Source organism: Phyllobates terribilis, unplaced genomic scaffold (assembly GCF_046119375.1).
Source record: "Phyllobates terribilis strain yellow unplaced genomic scaffold, ASM4611937v1 Scaffold_9__5_contigs__length_417890890, whole genome shotgun sequence".
In the NCBI taxonomy this organism is placed as follows: Eukaryota; Metazoa; Chordata; class Amphibia; order Anura; family Dendrobatidae; genus Phyllobates; species Phyllobates terribilis.
In genome coordinates, this window is record NW_027362769.1 from 142287334 (window position 1) to 142314036 (window position 26703).

At 42.9% G+C, this 26703-nt stretch overlaps 1 protein-coding gene across 9 annotated transcripts in view; it reads right to left on the bottom strand.

Annotated features, from left to right (window-relative positions):
• PKP4 (plakophilin 4) overlaps positions 1–26703 on the bottom strand; it is a 276139-nt gene that overhangs the window by 157654 nt on the left and 91782 nt on the right. For 8 of the 9 annotated variants that reach the window (XM_073647131.1, XM_073647128.1, XM_073647130.1 and 5 more), the window contains one exon: positions 4237–4349. The exons of the other annotated variant lie outside the window; for it this stretch is intronic. In XM_073647131.1, coding sequence (XP_073503232.1) covers positions 4237–4349 — 113 coding nt within the window. Of the gene's footprint in view, positions 1–4236; positions 4350–26703 lie in introns of those variants that run through there. 9 annotated transcript variants of the gene reach the window in all.

The window sequence follows — 26703 nt, forward strand, 5'->3', positions numbered from 1 at the left end:
ATTTTTCATTCTAAAACAACCAAAGTTGAGCTAAAAAGATTGTGAACCAGAGCCCCCTCCGACCCACCGGTATCCTTGGTCCCTCTTCTGACTAGTAGATCCGGCACAACACCGCAATCTAATGACGTCACGGCACCTAGTAGTCAGAAGGGGTGCCAGGTAGGCCAACCGGCGGTAGCAGATCTGCAGGGCTCTTGTCCTCTGGCCGTGGACTACCAAGGGTCCTGCCAATCTTTCTGCTCAACTCTAATCAACTTACCGATCATATGTGTAGAGAGGATTATGGTCCTGAAAACCACATAAATTAGTATTATCACTGGCAAAGAAGATGCAAAAGTGAGAACCAAATGTTACGCGACCATGGAAAACCATTTCAGTTATTGCCTATTATACTCGGTAAAGAAAAGCGAAGTAACCGTGAAACTTGTGCAATCTGGAAATTATGTGATTATTGTGTCAGTGTTTCCATTTTTTTATAAATCTTATTACAGCATTTACCGTGCTGAACTAGGTCATTTTCACAAAGAATGTAGCCCGTGCCAGATGCATTAGATATAGTAACCGGTGCGAGGGGGAGTTTATAATCACCAATGTTTCCAAATATGAACATGTTTTGAGAAAAGTCTATTAGTTAAATCTAATAAAACATATCCAGAACATATGGCGAAGACTACTGTTATATTCGGCAGACTTGCAGCTTTGCTGCACGGAACGGGACAAGATCAACAGAGTCATCTCATTATTTTTAGTGCACACCTACACTGTATTCAGGCTGATAACTGAATACATAACTGGATAACACAAGATGTGATGTACAAAGATGAAGACGGTCAGACACTTTAGATGATTGACAGCCAAACTCTACAATTTTAGCAGGACAATGTGTTTGGGGATCTCAACTCTCCATCTCCTACATGAAAGAAATCAATGCCGAAAGACACGGTCATGGGCTTATGCCCCTCTCTCCATTGAGAAGACTTGGCCAAGCCTGGACATTGAGTGGTAGGAAGGAATAGTTGTCGGCAGGATGAGAGTTTGGCTGATAGCTATATGGTGTGTACAGCCAGCCTTGACAAGTCCAGCGAATCCCAGATCTATCTTAGGAAAGACCCCTTTAAACCAGACCTGTCGCCCTACTTCACTATGCAAACTGCATACATTATTAAATCGATCACTTAGACATGATGACCTGGTGTACTTACTTTGAAGATCCACATCAGACTAGCTGCACAAGACGAAGAAATATGAGCATATTTTAAGAGTCCAACCAGAGCACGACTCCTAAAAAGTTCATTCATAAAAGGATTATGCATGGATTTCTGAGTATGTACACCAGCCCCAACAGGTCTAATTACATTATTACAGTAAATAGGGTTTTTAGTTTGTATTGTGAAATCTGGTTACAGATCAGTTTTATGTGATCCAAAACAGGAGCCGAGCCTGACAAGATAGTAAATATTGGGGGTTGGGGGGGTTCATGAAGTAATGCAGAGTTCATAAAGCTGTGATGAAACATATGGGAGTATACGGAGTTTATTCAGAAAGCTGCATCGCCCGGTCACAATGTGCATGGCAGTACCACTCTCTGCTCCACTGCCGGAGCTCCCCTCCTACACGCTGCGCTTCCACGGGCGAGGGGGATTATCATTTCAATGAGACTTTCATTTATAATGAGGGTGATTTATTCAGATTTATGTACATATACAATATATTTTGATAAACTGCCATGAGAAACGCGCTGTTATGTCTCTTCTCCTCCGTCAGCTGCTTCAAAGTGACTGCATGACCCAACGTGGAAGAATTCACTGGAGATTAGATGGAAAATAGAAGACTCCAGTCAATTACATTCACACACCTAAAAAGCCCATTAAGTGCAACTGCGCTAGTCCTGTCTGTCCACAGATCTGCCGCCTCCATCAGGACGACCAGGTGGGAATAGCGTCCGATAGATCAGTCGCTGACCAACATACAGATCCCAATCAATAATCCCTCCCATGTGAACAAGTCCTTAAGGAGGAAGTACAGAATTGTAAAAACATGGCTGCTTTCATCTAAAAACAGAGCCACTCCTCTCCACAGGTTGTGTGAGGTATTGTTTGCGAGATCGAGACAGGCCTCGAGACAGGCCTCGAGACAGGCCTCGAGACAGGCCTCGTGACAGGCCTCGTGACAGGCCTCGTGACAGGCCTCGTGACAGGCCTCGTGACAGGCCTCGTGACAGGCCTCGTGACAGGCCTCGTGACAGGCCTCGTGACAGGCCTCGTGACAGGCCTCGTGACAGGCCTCGAGACAGGCCTCGAGACAGGCCTCGTGGCAGGCCTCGTGGCAGGCCTCGTGGCAGGCCTCGTGGCAGGCCTCGTGGCAGGCCTCGAGACAACGTTCGGGTAGGAACCCGAACTTCCATGGGTCCGCTCATCCCTATTATTCACCCTTCGCAGGTCCTGCAATGCCTCTTCACTGTTACCGTCGGTCTTTTATTAACAGGCAATCACTGATCTCAGCAGTATGTGCCATCTATATAGGCATTTCTTCTTTTAGCCCAAAGACTGTCTGCAGAGGTCATGTACCGTGAAGTTATCAGGTCACCGCTGCCGCCTGTCAACAAAGACCAGAGGCATCGCTGGATCTGCGGATGGTAAGTAACTCTTATTTCGCTTATTTCTCCTTGGCACAAGCTTGTGGGCATAAAAAAAACGTAAACGTAAAACTCCATTACTTCTTGTGAACATTGAAGCTTCCACATTAAACTGAGCTAAATGGTAATAACTATATGTCTGTGGCATCACTCCAAGTGTGAGAGATCAGAAGACCTAGTGAAACTTGCAAAACTAGTCACATCTGTAAGACAGTCATACAGAGTCTAGATAATATCTCCACTCCATGTAACCAGCCAAAACGTCTGCACTGAGGATTTCCAAAGGGAGAGAACAGCTAAACTGGTTATCTTAGATGGGGAATCTGTAAATTATAACACGTGGGGTTAGCGCTGCATAATGAATAATGATAGGAAAAAAAAATAGAAGCAGCTCATGTGGCAAGAAAAAACATTTGCAAAATAAAAAAATTGGGAAGTTAGTTTGGAGGAGGGGGGCAAAATGGGAGTTGGTGAAAAAAAATAGTCAAGGTTGTCAAAAAAAAATATTTGTTGAAAGAAAAGTCCGAGGCGGGACAATGAGAAAAGTCCGAGGCGGGACAATGAGAAAAGTCCAAGGCGGGACAATGAAAAAAGTCCGAGGCGGGACAATGAAAAAAGTCCGAGGCGGGACAATGAAAAAAGTCCGAGGCGGGACAATGAAAAAAGTCCGAGGCGGGACAATGAAAAAAGTCCGAGGCGGGACAATGAAAAAAGTCCGAGGCGGGACAATGAAAAAAGTCCGAGGCGGGACAATGAAAAAAGTCCGAGGCGGGACAATGGAAAAAGTCCGAGGCGGGACAATGAAAAAAGTCAGAGGCGGGACAATGGAAAAAGTCCGAGGCGGGACAATGAAAAAAGTCAGAGGCGGGACAATGAAAAGTCAGAGGCGGGACAAAGAAAAGTCAGAGGCGGGACAAAGAAAAAAGTCAGAGGCGGGACAAAGAAAAAAGTCAGAGGCGGGACAAAGAGAAAAGTCAGAGGCGGGACAAAGAGAAAAGTCAGAGGCGGGACAAAGAGAAAAGTCAGAGGCGGGACAAAGAAAAGTCAGAGGCGGTGAAAAAGTTGGACGAGGGGATACTTGGAAAAGGAACAGTTGGCGGAATAAAGTGGGGGGTAGGGTGCTTAAGCAGGAATTGGAGGGGGGAGCTTGGAGCCATAAGATTCAGCTTCTGAGAACGATGAGCTGAACTTTTGTTGGAGGCTCTGGGGTGAAGCACATATGTTCTTAGTGAGATTGGCAGCCACACTGACAACCCATAGGGACACCAATTTTAGCTTCCCTTTGGGGTTGTCACAGTTTTTCCTGACTTCTAAACAAACACGCTAACTCTTCGTTGCCCATTAGGCCTTGTGGTTAGCCAAAAACCAGCACCAGCACCCTGATCCTATTGTAAAGTGCAAGAAAACGATGCACAATGAGACTCGGCTGATGGAAAGTAAAGTCGTACATTTATTTTGTAAAAGTTCCAACATTAACCTATAAATACTCTCAACGAGCAAGTAGAGCAGCGAGTGAGCAGTGAAATAAATTATGCGCGGTGGCTGCTTCGTGGAAATGGCCATTTCACAGTATGGTAGCAAACAGTCATTAAAATGTGTACCTTACGCTGGCGATGCTCGGCGACTCGGCTCCCAGTCTGCATCTTTCTAGCTGATTGGCAACAATTTGTCTTTCCACCTCCAGCTCTCTGGTGAGCCGTTCAAATTGCAGCTCCTGGAATTTCAAGAAAATGAGAAAGAAGCCTCAGGTGATCTGCAAATACACTGATTCATGCACAGGCGACCGAGGGGAGAGATAATCTATGCTCGGCTGTTAGCAAAGGGCCACAACGCATCTGCCTGAAAAACGGCTCACAACACACATTTTTTATCAGTTTCATAAAAGGAGACGGTTCTGACAGATCGCAGCAAACGGAACATTTCATGGATTATTATTGACCTTTATCTGCAATTCACGGGCGCGGGGGGAGTTCGGCGGCTCTTCCCCTTTAATGTAAGAACCCAACGGTTAATCTAAGGCCAAAAATACTCATAACAGTGCACAGAGCAACATGGGGACAGACGGAGGTACTGAGAGAAGAGACGATAACTGGAAAGTGAATATCTATTTATATTGAATAAATACAGGCGGCAGAACTAATAGAAAGTCAATATAAATACGGTTTTGTTTGCGTAAAAGAAAAAAAAAAACTTAGGAGAAAGCTTTAAACATTAAAGAATATTTCCACCTTCAATATGAACTTTAAGTTTACTGTGTTGAGGCAACAAGATCCAGAGACTGAGAAGAAGAAGACACAAAACGGTTATGTTTACAGCTCATATTTACTTGTGTCTCCATGGTAACAGACTACAAAAAAAACATGTGTAGTCTGATAGTGACGGAATACTTCTAGTGCATACATGTCAAACTCTGGCCCTCAGGGTGGTTTTATTTAGCCCGTGACACCAGAACCTCCACTCTTATGTGAGCCATTATTCTGTATGGAGGACTATGTGGGGCCCATTGTTCTGTATGGAGGACTATGTGGGGCCCATTGTTCTGTATGGAGGACTATGTGGAGCCCATTATTCTGTATGGAGGACTATGTGGAGCCCATTATTCTGTATGGAGGACTATGTGGAGCCCATTATTCTGTATGGAGGACTATGTGGAGCCCATTATTCTGTATGGAGGACTATGTGGGGCCCATTGTTCTGTATGGAGGACTATGTGGGGGCCATTGTTCTGTATGGAGGACTATGTGGGGCCCATTATTCTGTATGGAGGACTATGTGGGGCCCATTATCTTACATGGAGGACTTTGTAGGGCCCATTATACTGTATACTGGTTGGTCCTCAACTTTATCCAAAGTTTACATTTTGTCCCTCTGTGTGTTTGAGTTTGACATCCCTGTTCTAGTGTCTCATATTTTGCCAAAGCACCAAATGTATAAGTAACAAGAAGTAAAAGGACAGAAGGAAGATTGTTCATAAAAATAACCTGTAAAAATATAGACGTGAACAGTTTCTAAATAATCATCATGGGAAAATGCCTGCACACACACAAAATGCATCCATCAGCGTATGCTAAGAGTGTCTTTTCAGCATGCGCTGACTTTATTCTTACTGTATGGAAGTGCTTTTATTATACAGAGGGACTCAGTAAAAATATAGTATACAGAATTTTTTTTTGTTCACAACAGGAATCATATGTTGAGTACACAGTAGAGAACCTCAGACTCCAGGTGGAGCATACTTACCAACCGAAAAATCGGAGACCACCTGGACTCTGAAGAGAGGAAAATATGCAGCGCTACTGAAGCAAAACTAGAAGTGTACAAAGCCTTAATGGCTATAGGCAGCCTAAATAGTTAAAAATTGAAGATAATTTGCAATTTACTTACTACTTTTTGAGATATGCTTATTCTGTATTGTCTGTATAAGTCCCCCCTAAAATTGTAAAGTGCTGCGGAATATGTTGGCGCTATAAAAATAAAAAAATTATTATTATTATTACTACTACTTCTCCCTGCTTTGTTTCTCCACCTATCCTTGCTTTTCTCATTTTTTTGGTCTCCTGCTCAATGCCAAAATGAACGGCCACCGCTTCTTGTAAGCACTGCCCTAGAGAGCTTGTAAGCACCGCCCTGAGGCCGGCTGCTATCACTGAAGCATGCAGTCAGCCCTATTGTACATCCAATGCTACCGAGGAAAAGTCTCATGTAGCAGTATCGGAGGACACAGTTCAGACCAGTGGTGCGACAAGAACTGTCAATCAGGAGCACACAGCTCCCCCGGGAACCAGGAAGTCAGCAGCCCGGCGAGCAGTGCGCTCCTGAAGACACATCGGGAGACGAAACCTTTAGGATGATACAAGGGAAATAGAAGAAACTGGTATGTTTATTTTAGATTGGAATGTTTTTTTTTTCCTATCTAAAATTAAACCATAAATTGTTGTCTTCGCGTCTATACAGAAGACAATCAGAGTAGGTTTTCATCTAGAGACAAGAATATTTCATTTACCCACAGGAAGCAGAGACCTTAAAACTATTGCACAATGAAACACAAAAGCATAACGCTGCATATTTTATTATACCGTGATAATGCTTTATTTCCATAGGACCGGACAATCGATTTCATAAGAAAAAAATAAATAAATCATGTGTGTTTCATATTCTCAGGCAATATAATCCATTCTCTACACAGCTCAGCGTCGGCAATAGGCATTTATTCTAAAAGGAGCCTAATGATCAGGTTTATTATGACCTCTGTACATTAGCAAAGGCGAGGGGGGTAGATATAAATTATTCTTCCCTGTCGTATATGCACATCCCTGCCCCCACACAATTGAACATTTGCATGGATCAGTCAAACTAGTACAGATCCCCTCCTACTTCTGTCACTGATTCATTCATGTGCAACCTGGTGGTTGGAGGAGATCGCGGAAATCCAGCCGCCTTACTGCAAGCAGAAGAATGGCCGAACAATGCGGAATACAATGCTTCATAGAAACCCATTGCAGGGCAGGAAAAAAAACAAAACAGTAAAGTAGCTTGAGAGTAAGAGCCCCATACAGATAAGTCACCTGATCCCGGCAATTTTGGTGGGATCGGCCGATCATCTTATGTCGGGGGACATAGGTATGGCTGGAATTCAATAGCCCAAACCTTTTGCTTGGCTGCGAGATAAAAAATATTGTGAATTTGTTTCTCTACTCCAACTCTCCCATCTATTAATCTGCATACCAGCCTTACAGAAAGGTGGGCTTTCAGTTCAGATCCATGTAAGGTGGAAAGTTATAGAAAGGAAGTTCCGACTCCTATAGTGCTGGAAGAGGAAATGCGTTTAACAAAAGTGAAAGGATAATGTACACTACTCAAAAAAATAAAGGGAACACTCAAATAACACATCCTAGATCTGAATGAATGAAATATTCTCATTGAATACTTTGTTCTGTACAAGGTTGAATGTGCTGACAACAAAATCACACAAAAATCATCAATGTAAATCACATTTATTAACCAATGGAGGCGTGGATTTGGAGTCACCCCCAAAATTAAAGTGGAAAAACACTACAGGCTGATCCAACTTTGATGTAATGTCCTTAAAACAAGTCAAAATGAGGCTCAGTATTGTGTGTGGCCTCCACGTGCCTGTATGACCTCCCTACAACGCCTGGGCATGCTCCTGATGAGGTTGCGGATGGTCTCCTGTGGGATCTCCTCCCAGACCTGGACTAAAGCATCCGCCAACTCCTGGACAGTCGGTGGTGCAACGTGACGTTGGTGGATGGAGCGAGACATGATGTCCCAGATGTGCTCAATCGGATTCTGGTCTGGGGAACGGGCGGGCCAGTCCATAGCTTCAATGCCTTCATCTTGCAGGAACTGCTGACACACTCCAGCCACATGAGGTCTGGCATTGTCCTGCATTAGGAGGAACCCAGGGCCAACCGCACCAGCATATGGTCTCACAAGGAGTCTGAGGATCTCATCTCGGGACCTAATGGCAGTCAGACTACCTCTGGCGAGCACATGGAGGGCTGTGCGGCCCTCCAAAGAAATGCCACCCCACACCATTACTGACCCACTGCCAAACCGGTCATGCTGAAGGATGTTGCAGGCAGCAGATCACTCTCCACGGCGTCTCCAGACTCTGTCACGTCTGTCACATGTGCTCAGTGTGAACCTGCTTTCATCTGTGAAGAGCACAGGGCACCAGTGGTGACTTTGCCAATCCTGGTGTTCAGTGGCAAATGCCAAGCGTCCTGCATGGTGTTGGGCTGTGAGCACAACCCCCATCTGTGGACGTCAGGCCCTCATACCACCCTCATGGAGTCGGTTTCTAACCGTTTGTGCAGACACGTGCACATTTGTGGCCTGCTGGAGGTCATTTTACAGGGCTCAGCAGTGCTCCTCCTGTTCCTCCTTCCACAAAGGCGGAGGTAGCGGTCCTGCTGCTGGGTTGTTGCCCTCCTATGGCCCCCTCCACGTCTCCTGGTGTACTGACCTGTCTCCTGGTAGCACCTCCAGCCTCTGGACACTACACTGACAGACACAGCAAACCTTCTTGCCACAGCTCGCATTGATGTGCCATCCTGGATGAGCTGCGCTACCTGAGCAACTTATGTGGGTTGTAGAGTCCGTCTCATGCTACCACGAGTGTGAAAGCACAACCAACATTCAAAAGTGACCAAAACATCAGCCAGAAAGCATTGGTACTGAGATGTGGTCTGTGGTCCCCACCTGCAGAACCACTCCTTTATTGAGGGTGTCTTGATAATTGCCAATAATTTCCATCTATTGTCTATTCCATTTGCACAACAGCATGTGAAATTGATTGTCAATCAGTGTTGCTTCCTAAGTGGACAGTTTGATTTCACAGAAGTTTGATTCACTTGGAGTTATATTTTGTTTAAGTGATCCCTTTATTTTTTGAGCAGTGTATTAGACTGGAAAGTGAATCAAAAGCAGCTTTACCTTGCTGTAGGGGATGAGGTCAAGGAAGGAAAAATATCCCAAGTACTACTCAATCAGTATCAATGCTACTCCCAAGGTGGCTGCAGTGCATCATGGCAGGCGATGACTATTCACAGCTGTCAAAAGTTTCATATATTTATATATGCTCAATTTTGCAATAAAAAAGTCAATATAGTGTATTCCATGGAGGATTGTGCAGTATTGGACCTTGGTGGGCAGGGGTCACAGTCATGAAACCTTGTGTCCTGTGACTATGGAGACAGCATGGTACCATAAGAGTATTTTTTTCCTCAAAAGACATTTTGTTTCCTAAAATAAAAATAAATCACATGAGGATTTCAGCTTCATGTGATTTTCTTCTGACTAAGGAGGAAGTAAAAAGTAGCCAAACTTCTTTTTTCTTAATGGCAAAACCTTTTTTTGAATTGTAACCAGATTACAGCCCAATGTTACATTAACACCGCAGTACGAATTGTCGCTGCAAAACTCAGATGCTCTTTGATTTCAGTCTGTCATTATGTCTCCACTGACTACGAATAAAAGATAAATTGCAGTTCGCAATTGGCTAAAGCCGACAGATCTTGTGCAATGTGGACGGCAAATCTCCTAGAATCTCTCGCACTATTGTCCTAAACGTCGCACATTCTAATCTTATCCATTGTGCGGCCGTTATACTACAGGTATCGGCTGGAGGATGCAAATATATGAATGGAATGACTTTTCTAACATGTTTTACTAAACATAGCAAATCATCCCCCATCCGTAGGATAGGGGGACAATATACTGATCACTTTGGGTATGAACGCCGAGACCCCCAGCGAATCAAGAGCTCGGCTCTGTGGTGAATTGACCAGAAGTGTGCTTGTACCCCCATTAATTATCTATGGGACTGGCGAAAAAAGAACTCCGCTATTTCCAGCAATCTCATAGATAATGACTGAAGTGGAGCTCGGGCATGTGCAGCTGCGCTCTATGTAAAGTGGTGCTTAACAAAGCCCTGTTCTGGGCTTCTAGGCCCCATTTTTGTGCTACCTGGGGGTCTTTGTAGTCCAGCCCAAGAGTTCAGTAAGTTACACTCTTTCCTACGGATTGGGGATAATTTCCTACCTTGGAAGTAACCCTTTAAAGATAATCAGTCACTAGGTCAAAAGTGACCAGTTTTGCTCTGATTTTATTCCCGCTATTTCCCTGAGTGTTTCGGCTTTTGTCTTTTCAAAATCCGCCATACGGTTCCACAGATATGGACCTTTATATTTACTGCTACTTGTTGTGGTCTTTACCAAGGGGGTGGAGTTTGCGGAGCAGCCTAAAAGCCTAGGATCCTGCGAGATACGCCCCCTTGTAAAGACCAGAGCGATTAGAACTAAATGAAAAAACACCCGTATCTCTGAAACTGTATGATAGATTGAAAAAAAAAAAAAAAAAAGCGAAAACTCAGTGGAGTGGCGGAAATAAAATAGGAGTAAAAATTGGACACTTTTCCTTGGAACGGTCCAGTTTTTGTACTCCTACAAGAGTGTCCCTCCTAGTAATATAGGCTGGATGTGAGTTCCACTTTTATAACAATTCTTTTTTGTAAATATCAAACCTTTTGGGAATAACTTTGAATAGTCTCCAACCATTTGTATTTAAAGCTCCTATGGAAACTCTGTCTCCGTGTTAACAGACTACAAACAAACCCTGTGTAGTCAGATCCTGCAGTCTCAATCCCTTTATTCTGTCCTCGTCTAGTCATTGGCCCCTAGGAGACGGATGAATTGTTTTAAATTAATGAGTATTGTTATCATCTCCGTTTATTCACGTAGCCCATAACGCGACACACATTTTAACGCTGACATATATTAAAGGCGACATGTTGGCGCATATATGCTTAGCGTTTCATGCTTGTCATTTATTTGAGGCCGTTCTTGTTAGAGCAATGACAGCGCCTGGAAGCTAAATAGAAGATTTATATGAAATGGATGATCTCTGGGTAGAAACGGGCTATTCCCATCATCAGCAAAGGGTTTGACAAATGCAGATTGAATTTTCAACCCCTGTCATCATGAATATTTCTATCCACACCATCCCGTACCACAGGGGGAAGAGAGCGACTTCATTATTTCCAGGAGGTATTCATGAGATGACACAATGTCAGCGGCACTCAGTAAGTCAAGGCAAGTCCTGAATATAGATGTGGGATAAAGGACTCCTACAGGCTGGTGACAAAATCAGGGCAAGGATCACACGGGACCAGATAACATCACGTCTCAATTCTGCCGTAACCGGGACTGGCCCGCAGACATGAGCCACCATAATGAAACTTTTTTGTGTCTGTAATAACACAAATGTTATGGAAGCTGTCCTAAAACTGACATCTAAGAACCACCGACTAAATTAGGGAACCCCAGTGATTATTAGAATGAGGGTCCCGAGCCCCCCCCCGCCCATACACTGCGATGCGAGCAGCTGTAATGCAGCAGCCGTAAACCATATGCGGCATCACTTCATTCAACGATTGTGGGGCAACCGGTAACTGACGGGCGCTGGACTAACGAGTCCTAAAGGTTCGGAGAAGCTCCGCACAGGCTTGACCGACGCTTCTTCCATAATGCTTCTCACAGTGAAAATTAAGGGGTTTGGGACCCCACTTCTAGCAAATTGTAGATGAAAAATGTAAAACTTGCTGGGGGGTATTGGCCATTAGGACCCCCAATGATAAAAATCAGGAGTCTTCATAGTCGTCTTTGATACCAGTGCATTCACAAACACTCATTCATCTATGGGACTGCAGGTATAGCACTTGGGTATGTCCGTCAGTCCCATAGACCAGGAGGTGCTCACACACACAACCTCCATTCAAATAGACCCCCAGACAGACCCTTTTTAATCGAGATCCGGGCAGGTCCCTGCTATCATTTCAATTTTGGAAAACCTCTGTCTCCCGGCAGCAGACAAAAATAAATTAAATGGTTGGATTACTCCACCTCCCCAGGTCCAATGTTGTCTCCACTCCTGCTCCCACTGTCAGTTATGGTCTGCAGCATTTACGTTTTGTTGACAGCACTGCAGTCAATGAGTGGAACAGAAGGTACAACTCGCTAAAAGTCACTGATTGGCTGCAGCGCTCTTGACGTGACATCAGTGCTGCAGACAATAACAAACGCCATTAGCAGGGGTGGAGAGTCAGGGCAGGACTTCGGAAGGGAGAATAAAGAGATTTAAAATTATTTTTTTTTAACGAACTGCAACCAGGAGACAGGCGTTTTCCGAAATTGTAAAACCCCTTTAAGTTATTATGGTGATTAGTGCCTAAAGGGCATCAGAGCCTTCCATTAAAATGCGCCGTGCAGATATGTCAGTTGTTCTTATAACAGGTTGTCATTGCCATTCAGGAGTCTGGGAAAGCAGGGTGGCGGTCTTTTTAATGCTTTCAAGCTGAAAGGGAACCGGTCAGAAATTTTCACAAATGGAAGTATAGGTGTATAGGCACTTGACCCACTATAAAAAAAGACACCTTTTTCGCAAAGATCCGATGTGGCAGTCACGAGAAATCTAGTGTAGAAGTGATATGCAAATTAGACTGGAAGTGCAGTGGGGGCGTGTCAATCCATTAAGTGCTCTCACACACCCCCAGTGCACTTCCAGCCTGATTTGCTTATAGATTTTACAGTAGATTTCTCATGAAATTTACAAAAAAAAAATAAATTACCGTATATATTTTTATTGTCTCGATGACAAGTCATCCCACTACTTCCATATGTAAGAAGGCGCTGCTCTGTCCCTTTAACAGCCTTCCCATCTATTTCCCAGGCGCAGATAATAATTCTATCCATCCTCGTCTGAAGATGGTAATCAGCCCGGATGAAATATTGAATTTCCATTTAAAAGAGCGGCTTATTATACCTATTCTATACGACCTTGAAAAGCCACGTGACGGATTATAATGCCGGCCGCATCGTCTGATTAGGTCATGCAGATTTACAGAACACGGGGCGGCCATGCTTTTTTGCATAAGTGAACAGTTATGTTGGCATTATGATAATCCGTTCCCTATAAGTAAATTCCTTTTTGGCCAAAAGAAAATATTTCTACATTTTTTATCACAGGGAGGCGTCAAAAATATCTTTTGCTATAAGCTTTAAAAAAAAAAAGAAACTCCAGGAAAATCCTGTCTCTATTCTTACATTCTGCCATTTACAGAATTGAATCTTTGTGGCAGATAAAATATCAGACGGATAACGAGCGAGTCCTAAGAGGGCAGAACGGGCGAGCGAGAGAGAACGTGGGTCCTTTCGTGGTAACTGGAGTGTGGAAATAACTCGTTATCGCTGAAAAAAAATCTACATACAAAAATAAAAATTGCTGCATAGAATTATATCAGCTACAAATTGTAAAAAAAACTAAAAAAAAATGTATTTTTTTTTTTTTTTTTTGCACCACTAGTCTGTCTTTGTTATTGTCTGCAGCATTGCTGGCACGTCGACAGCACTGCAGCCAATCAGTGAGCCTAGTGGCCATTAGCAGCTTGTGCTGTCTACTGGGGCAGAGCAGTTCCGCTCACTGATTGGCTGCAGGGGTAATAATATGACAACAGCGCTGCAGAAAGTAACAGGTGCAAGGATCAGCGAAGGAGGCTAAATAAATTACATTTTTTTTGTTGTGTCAGCAGGTTTTTGCTCTGTAATCTGACAGTAAGTAACATGATGTAGGGGCAGAGACCCTGATTCCAGTGATGTGTCACTTAGTTTACTGGGTGCAGCAGTTGTGATACAATCACAGTTTTCTCTAGCAAAGCTAGAAATGCTGAGCTGAGTGTAACCCCGCCCACTCTTCTGATTGGCAGCTTTCTGTCAATATACAATGTACACAGCCAATCAGTGGCGGACTATGAGGCATGACACCCCTAGTCATGCAGTGAAACCCCTGCTGATAAAAACTTTGATTTTACTTAAACAGCAAAACACGGCCCAGTAAGTGTCATCGCTGGAATCAGGGTCTCAGCCCCTACATCATGCTTCTCTCAGATCACATAGCAAAAAACTGCTGACAGATTCCCTTTAATAAAGACTTATAAGGCTCCCCCTAGTGGTTGACACAGTCATGCAGAATTTTATCAGTTACGGGTGATTCGGAAATGTGGTCTTTATAAAGATACATTTAGAAGTGAATAAGTACAGAAGAAACCAAGTCTCTGCTCATATGTCCAGTAGTTATTTCCATTTATTTTATTTTTTTATGCGGTTTGGGATCTTAAAAATGGAAATAATATGTTTGCATTCAATTTGTCATCAAATAATCTATTCTCAGCCTCCCAATAACACAAGATCATTAGATCCAAACCCAACGCCACAGATAAGAAACGACACCGTGACCATCCTACCTACTTACATCCATAGTCATTCTGTACGATGCTTCTCTCAATCATTCCTCATCAGATTTCACCCGACTCCAGCACTAGAGAGAACCAGGATCTGCCAGATACGTCGCACTGGATAAAGCTCCACGTTATAGGGTCACCATGATGCTTTAAGCAAATCACCAACCTCTAAGCTCCGATTTGGGCCGTACGTCCCCGGCACTAGGTGATATGCATCACCTTACAACGCGGTATGTAAGGAAGTTGTATGGATGTGACACTGGATACGGTGCCATAAAGGGACGCTGTGACACTTGTTTGGACTGTTACCAGAAGGCGCTAAATTTTGCATTAGATGGTAACCTAAGAAGTCGATTGTTCAGAGCGAAATTAGTTTCTGGACTAAATGACAATTGAAGTCATTTTATGGGACCTGTGACAACACAATGAGACGTACAATGTACACAAAAATTGTCAAGTAAATGATTAACCGGAGTTTAATTATAGTACTCTTAGGGCAGAGACACAGGAAAAATGGGAAGTGAAACTTGACTATATATACACACAGCACCATGTGATCATCCACAATATAAAGGGGGAATCCGGCTCCTAACATTGGTAGCAAATAATCATAATAAAGCAGACTATAAGTCATGTGATCATGACAAAGCTTACTCATTGGTGGTCCATAACTGGACAGCCCTGGTTTCTCCCCTCGGGGGCGGAACATAACTAGTCCGGCCCATGAGGGATAAGAACAGACCACACATTGCACATCACATACCCCAGAATCATCGTAAACCCTGGTGTGCCCTGTAAGAGAAGGAAAAGTCCTAATATTCTGAACAGCCATGTTAAACCTAGCAGTCATCTTCTCCAGAAGTTTGAGCTAAGTTTTGCAGCTAATGAGATGCATGTTCTGCGCGCTCTGGCCAAAATGGAGCCATAAAATGATGTCAGTGCCATTAGCAGAAATGGTGTATACACAAAAGGTTAACAGTAACAGCAAAAGGTCATTGTGGAAGTAAATAAGTGGTGTTATAGGGTAGTAAATAGTGTCATTGTAATTGTGGTATAGAAATTAAGACAATACAGTCGTCAATATGTGAAGAATTATGAGGAAACTGTCATTACTTAAAAGGGACATGGGGATATATTACATTAATATTTTTTTTTTTTTAAGAGAATGTACGATCTCAATAGAATTTCAGAGAAACAAGTTGTGACAATTATCCTGGTGTCTGAGTTTGGCAGAAGCACTTTCCGCCTATTGTTTAGCAAACATCCTGTAGCCCAAAGGTGAGCAACCAAAAAATTGCTCGCAGAATAAAATTATTCCCTGACTTATTGACGTTTACTAAGATTCTTCGTAGACTCCTTTTATACTCCACTCCCCACCTCCAAACTCTCATTTGGGGTCCGCAGATTATATAAACCAAAACACAATAGAAAAAAGCAACTACTAAAATATTTAACATTAAAAGGGGTTATCTAGCCCAGTGCAATTTTTTTTGGGCAAGCACTGCAGTTTGTCGAATCCTAATATTGTGATCGTCACGTGATCGCGGGTCAGCAATTTGTACAATTGCAGTCACGTACCGGATTTTCTTCTATTTCTGCTTTTCTCAATGTTCCATTTGGAAAAGTTGCAAGTCGGAACGTGACTGCAAGTTTGAGAATCGCATACTTGTGGTCACGTCACGACTGCTCGGACTGGGAAGCAGAGCCGAATCCTAACAGCAGGTATATGACGCACTGTTCGGACTCTGTAAACTGCACAGGGCTGGACAATCCCTTCATGGTCTGTTCCTATATGCCATATACACAGCAGATTTTCAATGCAAAAAAAAAAATGCTATTTATTTTTTGCACGATTTACCGTTTGCATAAAATCCGCACTGACATCCGCAGTAGAGATGGACAGGCTGAGGGTTTCACATACGCAGCGCAGGTCAATTTTAATTTCTCATTCACTGATACTGTAATATACAGCAGATTTTCCGCATGCAAAAAAGTCAACGTGAGAACATTCCCTGGATGTCACATTGATCACTGAGTTAATATTTAAAATGTTAAGATGTTATTGCAAAAAAGCAAATGCACTTAAAGGAACACGCCGAGAAAAACTGAGCGAGTGGTGCATGGCGCTGGGGTTCAAAGAAAAAGACGTACTGGACAGAAACCTGCTGCAGATCTCGTTTCACACTTTTCGTTAATGTCAAGTCATCCAGAAACCATCTGTTCCATCAGGGTGCAAGAATCCAAGATCAGGAGAAAACTTTCCAAACCGTGAAACGCAAGGACGACTGCGAAATGTCAGAAGTTACAAAAAAAAATAAATAAATTGCTGTTTCATATATTTTCTTTGTGTTAATGAAAACTCTTGGTCATATGTAAAAAGAAAACTTCTTCAGCCCCGAATCCTTTACTGCCTACGATTCACTTCACTTTTAAAAATTTCTGGTCCAGACATAAAACAAGAGGATAATATCAAGACTTCGCATCTGTAAGTGCTAATCAGACGGATGCGGAGCGACGATACCTGTGCGCAGATTTACATCTCCGTCATCATCATAAACAAGTTGCTACGAAGCAATCACAGGGGACTTGTTCCAACCGCGGATTCAGATCAAACGAGACGGCATTTACCTTCCACAGAAAAAGTGTAATCTGAAACCCAAGGCTTATCTAAATGTGCCGAACATGCATGTAAGAAAACCTACCGTACATTACATGTGCCGAACATGCATGTAAGAAAAACTACCGTACATTACATGTGCTGAAAACGCGTGTAAGAAAACCTACTGTACATTACATGTGCTGAAAACGCGTGTAAGAAAACCTACCGTACATTACATGTGCTGAAAACACGTGTAAGAAAACCTACCGTACATTACATGTGCTGAAAACGCGTGTAAGAAAACCTACCGTACATTACATGTGCTGAAAACGCGTGTAAGAAAACCTACCGTACATTACATGTGCTGAAAACACGTGCAAGAAAACCTACCGTACATTACATGTGCTGAAAACACGTGTAAGAAAACCTACCGTACATTACATGTGCTGAAAACACGTGTAAGAAAACCTACCGTACATTACATGTGCCAAACATTATAGGTGCCAAACACTAATGAAAGTAAAACTACCGTACATAACAGGAGCCAAACACGAAGAAAAACTACCATACATTACATGCCGTAAGCGCGTGTAAGAAAAACTACCGTACATAACATGTGCTGAACATGAAAGTAAGAAAAACTACGTGCTAAACATTACATGCCAAAAACACGCGTCTGAAAAAACTACCGTACGTTACATGTCCTGAACACTAATATTAGAAAAAAAAACTACCATACTTTACATGCCGAACACACAAGTACAAAAAACGAAGGTATGTTACATGAGCCGCATACACGTGTAAGAACAACTCTACGATGCATTATATGTGCCAAACACACGTGAAGAAAAAACTACCGTACATTACATGTGCCAGACTCGCGTGCAAGAAAAACTACCATACGCTATATGAGTAGGACACAAGTTTAAAAGTATACTGTACACTATATGTGCAACACACATTACATATTTATATATGTGCACATTATATTTTTGGCACACAACATCATGTCCTGCAATACTGCTATACAACAGTCTGCACCTCCATGCTTCACAGACTTGTTTTGAATCCCTATGACAACCGAAAGCAGAACTTGGCACAGGAAATCATGGAGTTTAAAAGGTTTTTTTGTTTTTTTTTCTAAAGAGGTTGTGCTGGAATTCTGTTCTCCCCCATCTCACATTTGGTGTGGAGAGATGGCACTGCACGTATGGCGGTACAGCACTGCACGTATGGCGGTACAGTCGCCAAGGTCATGGTCCTGATGCCCAGCCAGCACCATGCATGGGTCCTATTCTAATTAATAGGGTCTGTGTGCGATGCTGGTGGGGCATCAGACATTTGCTCCGCGACTCCCCGGCCTGCGGTGGCCTCTCCACACCGGATGTCAGACAGGCTGGGGGAATCTACCTGCACAACCCCTATAACCAAATCATCTATTAAAGGGATGTTTGCTCACTTGGGCTTCGGACTCCTATTGGCGTACTCCCCGGCAGCAATGTGCATCACTGAGCCTCGGCTTCTGGTAATTTTACCCATTATATTCAGAGACTGGATTCATTTCTAATGCAATAAATGTGTAAGCATCGCCCTCCGACATATAAAAAGGGATTTACAGACATTAAATGCAATGCAAATAAGCGTTCTCTTTCCGTGTGCCGCTGTTCTCCGTAGCATTATGAGGCAGAACTATTTATTTCAATGCAGCCTGCAATATAATGGACTCCAGGATGGAGGAGGATTTCGTGGATCCTTCTGTTAAGCAATTTAGGTTATTGCGGTTTTACTGGAAAACAGAATATATTCTGTGTACAGTAATGGTATAATATGGCTTTATTGTATAGGAGGTAATGGTATAATATGGCCATTATACAGGGAGTGAGCGCAGCATGAGGCTCGATCGCTCTCACTATATGGGTGCACCGGTGATGTGGAGCATTCCCTGCACGGTGGAGCCGAATGTACCGCTGCTTCTACATTATAAGTGAGAAATACTGACGGTGGATCAGGATCTGCAAGAGCTACGTATACTGATCCTGTGGGGGTTTGCATCAGGAACTTTCAGAAGGTGCCCAACACCTAGGTACTCTCCTTAATTAAAAGGGTATACACCTACTGGGCAGCTTGCAGTCATTTTGATAAATTCACTGTTTTCTCTGGTGCAGATCTAGCAGTTCTCTGAATGCGGAGCTCTCTATAACCCCGCCCACACCACTGATTGGCAGCTTTCGGCCTATGCACAGTATACAGAAATCTGCCAATAAGTGTTGGAGGCGTGGCTGGACTACATGGCAGCAGGATTATAAATCCTCTAATGCTCAATCTTGGCTTCATTTCAGGCAGTGCCATTGATTATAAATGGGGTGCAGGTGGAGCATGCTTTGCACAGTCCTGTTCTTGGGATTGCTGGGGATTCGACTGCTAGGAACAAGGCTAACGAAGTGCCAAGACACCCTATGTATGGGGGTTATTTTGAGATTTTAGGAAAGCCCCTACTTAAACAGACATCCCCTTTACAATTGCAGAGAGGCTTCAACAATACATTTTAGGACCTAATAGACTTCGCAGCTTTCCCCTCCAGTATAGAGAATCCCACGCCGTGACCCCTGTAGTAACTCCAATATGGAATGATGAAACAAATGAAGGAAACTTGGCTGACAACTCCTGAGGAAGCCGCCATAGTGCCTGCCCGGGATGTCACTCACCGTATAACTGATCAGGGCTTATCTTACATTCTGAAAGCAGTGATTGATGCCACAAAACAAGAAGCTACCCATGGACGGTCAGGATCGGTCCCAGCCATCGGGATCTGTAAGAAGCTTCCTAATGAGTAATGGTGATCTGCGATGATCACTCTCGTGACACATCCAGCTCGGCCAGATCTACGCCTACAATATCTCTGAAGATATCAGCAGTGAAGAAATATGGGACAAGCACGCTGCTTCCAGTAAATCCCAAGAATGTAGAAATCTTACAAGTGATTACTCTGTGTAAACCTACAGAGCGGGGAATATCCAGAGAAGGGGCGAGCGCCATCACTGCCAGATATTATGCTACAAGTGTATACCAGAAGCGAAGAAGCATTGGGCCCCAAAGGAATAAAAAATACATAATGCAAGTTCTTTAGGTGCGATCTGATGTCAGCTCAGATTTTCTGGCAGTTAAAACCTTTCCCATAAAGTTAAAAGTGGCGGTCGAGGGCGACACCGGACAGAAGCGGAGGCCGCCGGCGACACCGGACAGAAGCGGAGGCCGCCGGCGACACCGGACAGAAGCGGAGGCCGCCGGGGACACCGGACAGAAGCGGCTTCCCTTTCAGCAGGAGCCCCGGGATGCTCTATAGGGGCAGACGTCATTGCCTATAGGTAATACACAGTATCCCTGGATAGGACAGATACAGTTGTAAGAAGTGATACATAAGAGAACACTGGGTCACATTTTTGAACTGGTTGTATCATTACATATTGGCAAAGAAAAACCACTTCTCTGACCAGTAATAGGGAAGGAAGGATTCTCTCATAGCGATTGGCTGCTGAGAAGACCTGCGAGAGGGACCGATGCACAATCGGCTTTTCCTTTTTCGCTGGAGCTTCTTATTCTTTCTAAATCACGTCTCAGGCAGTGTTACGATGTAACCATTTCTAAACGTAACATGTACTTGTACTCTTCTTTGCCTTTTTAATCAATTCTCGGGATTTAGAAGAGCCTCCTCAGAGCCTATGGAGCGCGGTCACACAGTGAACACCCTCTTGTTCTGCCAGAAGATGAATTCGCTGCTCTTGCCTCAATTGCATAAGTAACTCAAGTGGTCGCAGGGTTGTGTTACTGCCTATGTGAGTGCACAAGGGTAAGGGAACGAAGGAGACATGTTAATTTTTTTTTATAGTGAAAAGGAGAAAAAAAGAACCCAAACACTGTGCTTGGACCGGCAGATCCCAAAATGTAATATTTTTATGCAATAATGCAAAAAAAACAAAACACCCTACCAGAAACAGACAAATTAAAACCAATTAAAAACATGCACAAAACCAATGTGCCACAATGAGAATAGTCTGTGTGCACACGTTGCTTATTTCTTCCTTGCAGATTTAAATCTGCATAATGTCAATTCTTTCAGCGTTTGTGCTGCAGATTTCACCCATACTAATGAGTGGGGAAAAATCTGCACCAAAAAAGCAAGAAAAAAAAAAGTGCATTTTTGCCACTACGTTTTTCCTGCCAAGAGGTGCAGAAATTTCTGCGCCAAATACTTAACGTGTGCACTTGCCCCAACAGTCTAAGCTCAAATAATGAGACAAGAGACTCCCTCACGGGAGATATCAGTAAATATCCGCAGAATACCACTTGGAACTGTAAGGCAAACATGTGGCTGACAAATGCAAAACATACAAGAAAATATATAAATAATAATGGAAAATATAGCACAACAAATATCACATTAGCAGTAATAATAAAAATGAGAATTAACACATTGGATAAATACCAGTTCAGGGGAGAGGATAAGGAGGGTAAATGATATGAATCTCCATGCGTATCGCCTATATTGGGCTTCCTCAGGGGGCTTTTTTTTTTTTTCTTTTTTTAATAATATGGCAAAAAAAGCAGAAAAAATTCCATATAAATTGCACTAAGTTAAAAACTAAAAGCGGGTCTCCCCACCCAAACTCCAACAACCTCATAGGTATATATACTAGGACCGTGACAGGTGTATGTGTGAATTCAGCCTTCGGGTGCTTTATCGCGTTCCTCAGTTATTCCCCTTGATAATATAGGAATAAACTATTAACTCCATTCCATCCATCAAACTTTCCTATACAGTCTGACAGGGTCCAACATAATGCAAATGTACTAATAAAAAATTATCACAGCTCACAATTAGGGTAAATAAGGGCAGACATTTTATTTTTAAAGAAAAAAAATAGAAAAATCTAGGTTATTAAAAGGTGACTATACTATTAAATAATTTTTCAGAATAAGCTGTCCTGAGTTTGTAAATGAGGAATAACAATTTTTATGGCCATTATATGACTTAAGGCCTGCAGTGGGGGAAAACTGGTGAAAATGCAGAATCTCTCTATTAAAGTGCAATCCACTCTGAGCTGGTGGGTGGAGATAAGAGGCTATGATGTCTCTCATACACAGCACACCGAGAGGAATTCCTGCTCTTCAATCCTTAGTTAACATATAGACGGAAGCAGTGTATCAGAAATTATACAGCAGTCCTGAGCAGTGTAGATGTGAATCCAGCTCTGGAGTGAAATAAATTTATTAGAAAGATCAGCACAATCTTCTGTCTCCATATAGTAAAATGAGACGTGTTACATGACACCACAATGAGCTGGCAGTGGATCTTGCTGAATTTGAGCTGTTTTTTTTTTTTTTTAGTGTGGATGGTGAGTTTAGGAGGTGGGAAGGGAAGAACTGGCTCATAAGTGGAGAAGGAAGCAGATTTCTCTGATAAGATATATTATAAAGTTTCTTATACTCACCTGTACTATTGATTTATGCTAAATTTGTGGAAAAGTACAGTTCACATTTAAATTTGTGATATATTCATTAGACAAATATTATAGTGAATTTTTCATGTCTTTCCTTTTAATAAATTATATGGCAATTTACACTTTAACAAGGCGACCTGAAGTAATAAATGAAATATGATGAAAAGACACAGGATGATAACAATATGCTAAAAATGAAATGAATTTTATCATCAACTTGTGGGCTGGAGGGAAATCAAAAGGCAAGAAACAAAGCGCGGATCTGACCAGATTACTGAAGTCTTTTCTTTATTATTGCAGGAGCGAAAAAAAAATGCAGAACTCACATTCACTCCAGAAAATAACAAATCAATCAAAACATTAATTAAAGAAATAGGCGTCCATGTCATAAGCGGATCATCAGGCGTGCCGAGAGTCTGACCCCACCGATCTGATATTAGCAGCTTACCCCAAGAATAGGGGGCTGGATGTGACACCCGCGAGGGACCAGACTAGATCAGTGGTCGCCAACCTGTGGTTCACCGGACGGTAAAAAAAAAACGCTACTGTAAAATACCGCTATACTGATACTGAGTAATACGGCTCGTCCCACACGAGGAATATCCTGAAATTACCTTTAATATTTCAATAAAAAGAAAATAAATAGAGTGCGAACAGTAAAAATCAAACTGCAATTTAATAACCGATTTACAATTAAGTAAAATATGATGGAGCTGAATGACTACAGATTAAATAGAATTAAGCGGAGAAAAGGTTACACTTAATAAAGCCATAATAATGTGATATCAGCTGCCAAGAAAGCACGTTAAGAATAAAAAAAAATATATAAAAGTCTGGTAAGCCAGGAGGATCTAAAGAAGGCAGAAAAAAATATTGCTTAAAGGGGTTTTCCAGGAGAGTAAAGGTATAAAACAACAAACTGAGCTGGTACTCGCACTCCCCAGGTCCAACTCTTCCTCTTTGCCGCTGCTCTGGTGATTGTTTACAAGCTGCAGCAGTGGCCAGAGAGGACACAAGCTGCCGAGTTATGTGATTGGCTGCAGCGGTGTGACTGGCTGCAGCCTGTAAACAATTCACAGAGCAAAGAGATGGAAGCATTGGAGCTGGAGAGGCCAAGTACCAGCTCAGTTTGTTATTATATGCCTCTGCTTGCTTATGGGCGACAGAAAATTTGAAACAACTGGAAACCCACTTTAAATAGAACGTCTCTAGTTATCTGGAAAGGATAAAATTAGTTGGTAGAGATGAGCGAATCGATCCGCAGGAGCCCAGCGGACCTCCTACCTGCCGGCATCACAAGGCACTCATCATTGTGGAAACATCACGCATGTCGCCACAATCACGCATGCTGCCACAACCACGCATGCCGCCACAGTCACGCATGCCGCCACAACCACGCATGCCGCCACAGTCACGCATGTCGCCACAGTCACGCATGTCGCCACAGTCACGCATGCCGCCACAATCACGCCAGTCGTCACAATCACGCCAGTCGTCACAATCACGCCAGTCGACACAATCACGCCAGTCGACACAATCACGCCAGTCGACACAATCACGCATGTCGCCACAATCACGCCAGTCGCCACAATCACGCCAGTCGTCACAATCACGCCAGTCGACACAATCACGCCAGTCGACACAATCACGCCAGTCGACACAATCACGCCAGTCGACACAATCACGCCAGTCGACACAATCACGCCAGTCGACACAATCACGCCAGTCGTCACAATCACGCCAGTCGACACAATCACGCCAGTCGACACAATCACGCCAGTCGCCACAATCACGCATGTCGCCACAATCACGCATGTTGTCACGCTACGTCTACTAATCAGAAGAGACGCGAGAGATGACGATCGCAGGGCTCTGGCCCAACAGACTAATTCCGCGGCCACTGGGCAGCAAATTAATTTAATAATCTCTATTTGATGGATTTAAGCTTAAAGATTTGTTCCTATGGAGTTTTTTCCTCTGAGGGTCTTTATGTGGATCCACTCCAAAACCCACATCAAAAACTGCTTCAAATACACTTAGAAAACTCTTCCTCTTCCAATAGCAAATCCACGTTGCGTTCATACGGCGAGGTGTTTTAGCATTTTTTTCTGCGCTTTTATAAAAAAAAAAAAAAAAGTAACGCTATGTGCACACGACATCTTTTAGACACCGGAGCAGCCGGAGGATTCCCCTGTTGCCCCGTGGGCCAGTCCGAGCCTGCACATTGATGTCCTATACTAATAATAGCCCATATATGTAATCCCAGGCAGAAAGAGATTTTCATAGCAGCGTTATTATTGAGTCTAATCAGCAATTTACTTGCCATTGCTTACAGTTTCAAATGAATAAAATAATATAAAAAGTGAGGAGTCACTAGTAAATTTCTAGGCTCCTGGGTTACCTGGGATGTGCCTAGACCCAAATTCTCATTATCGTCACAAATGGCCATTAGCGTTTGCACAGGACTATTTACTCACAGCGATAACTGGTCCTCAGTGAGAATAAAGTGATGATTCACTGTTAACAGAGCGATAGGCTACAAGTCAAAGCCACCAATCTAAAGGTTACTGCTCCCGATAAGGTAATACAGGCAAAGTCTGCAGGACCGCACCTTGCAGGACACAGGTGACGGTGCTCAGTGCTCATGGTGGCCACAAGCCGCAGTGTGCACAGGCCGGCAGCTGCCACCTTCTCGCTGCCACACTGTGGCTCTGTCCTGCAGTGCCCGGGCACATATTATATAGATGTGGTGATATCACTTATATCTAACTGGTCAAATACTAGCGACATGGATTGAGTTACAAAGAGTAAATGAGTAGTCCATGTGCTTTCCACATTTTCATACTGACAAATTAAAAAAATTAAAGGCTACGGACACACTAGCATCTTTTTTATTGTAATATATGTTTTACATAAAAAAAAAAAACCTGTAAAAGAGTTTAATTAAAATTACTTCACCCATTTTGATTCTGCATAAAATACACTGCAAGCTGCTCCATGCCCTCGAGTGTCCATTACGACAGACTTTGGCAGATTAGTCTCTAGCCCCCTTTTTCTATTCTCTTGAATGCTCATCCAAACTCAAACTCAAATGTGATCCCATCAAATAAATTCAACTAAAATAAAATCAGATTTGAGCCTAGGTGAACGCTAAGGAGAGGAGAGAGGGGAGGTGGCTGGTAGGATTGACTACTAACTGCATTAAGCAGCTTGCAATGTAATGTAATGCTACGCTCCCACAAAGTGAATATGCAGGGAATTTTCCAATGGTCAGAAAAGCTGCTAAATTTTCCAATAATCAGCAAAAGAAATGAAAATTTTAAGGAAGGCTCCAAATGCTTCACATAATCCTAAAAAAAATAGGCAATGCGGATTGACCTGTGCTGCACGGCAGATTGCAACTTTTACAACCCATTTTTCACTCTAAAGAATCCACAGCAGTAAGGAATGTATGGACATACTTGAATATATCCAAGTTGTGGAAACAAAAATGGTTAAAATGTATTTTCTTTTCTTCTTACATAATGCATGCAATACAAAAAAAAAAAGATGCAAAGATGTCTCTAGCCTTGGAGGTTTGTAATGTAGAAACAAACCACTGTTCAACAGATTCTGAACATCTATACATGTTTGTAAGATATATGAAATAGGATAAAAGAGGTGTACCAAATAACAACCTGAGCAAAGCATGCCCCTGCCGTCCCACAAAATGCCTGCTAAGGCATGTAATGGCCAAATAATCTCACCACACTGTGCAGAAATACTCACATAATGCCCATGCAAAAACATTACACACTATCAAAGGGTCATAAAGGGTTTAAAGGGAACCTGTCATCAGGATTTTATACCCCAAACTAGGGCATGTATGGTATATAAAGGTGCTTTAATGCTGATTAAATACTTACCTTGATGAAATCAATTCTGCTGTTTTAGAGAAATCCATTGATGAATTTATACCCTGCAGTTCTCACACTGGCCACTATGCCTAAAACTAGACTCACTTCCTGGTCTGCATAGATGACTTTTCAGTAACTCATTATCATCACAGACATGATCACAATGAAAGGCAACATCTCTATCAACAGTGGATAATACAGAATCCACCATTCACAATGGCTGATGTTACAGCTCACCTCCTCACCCTCCCTTCATA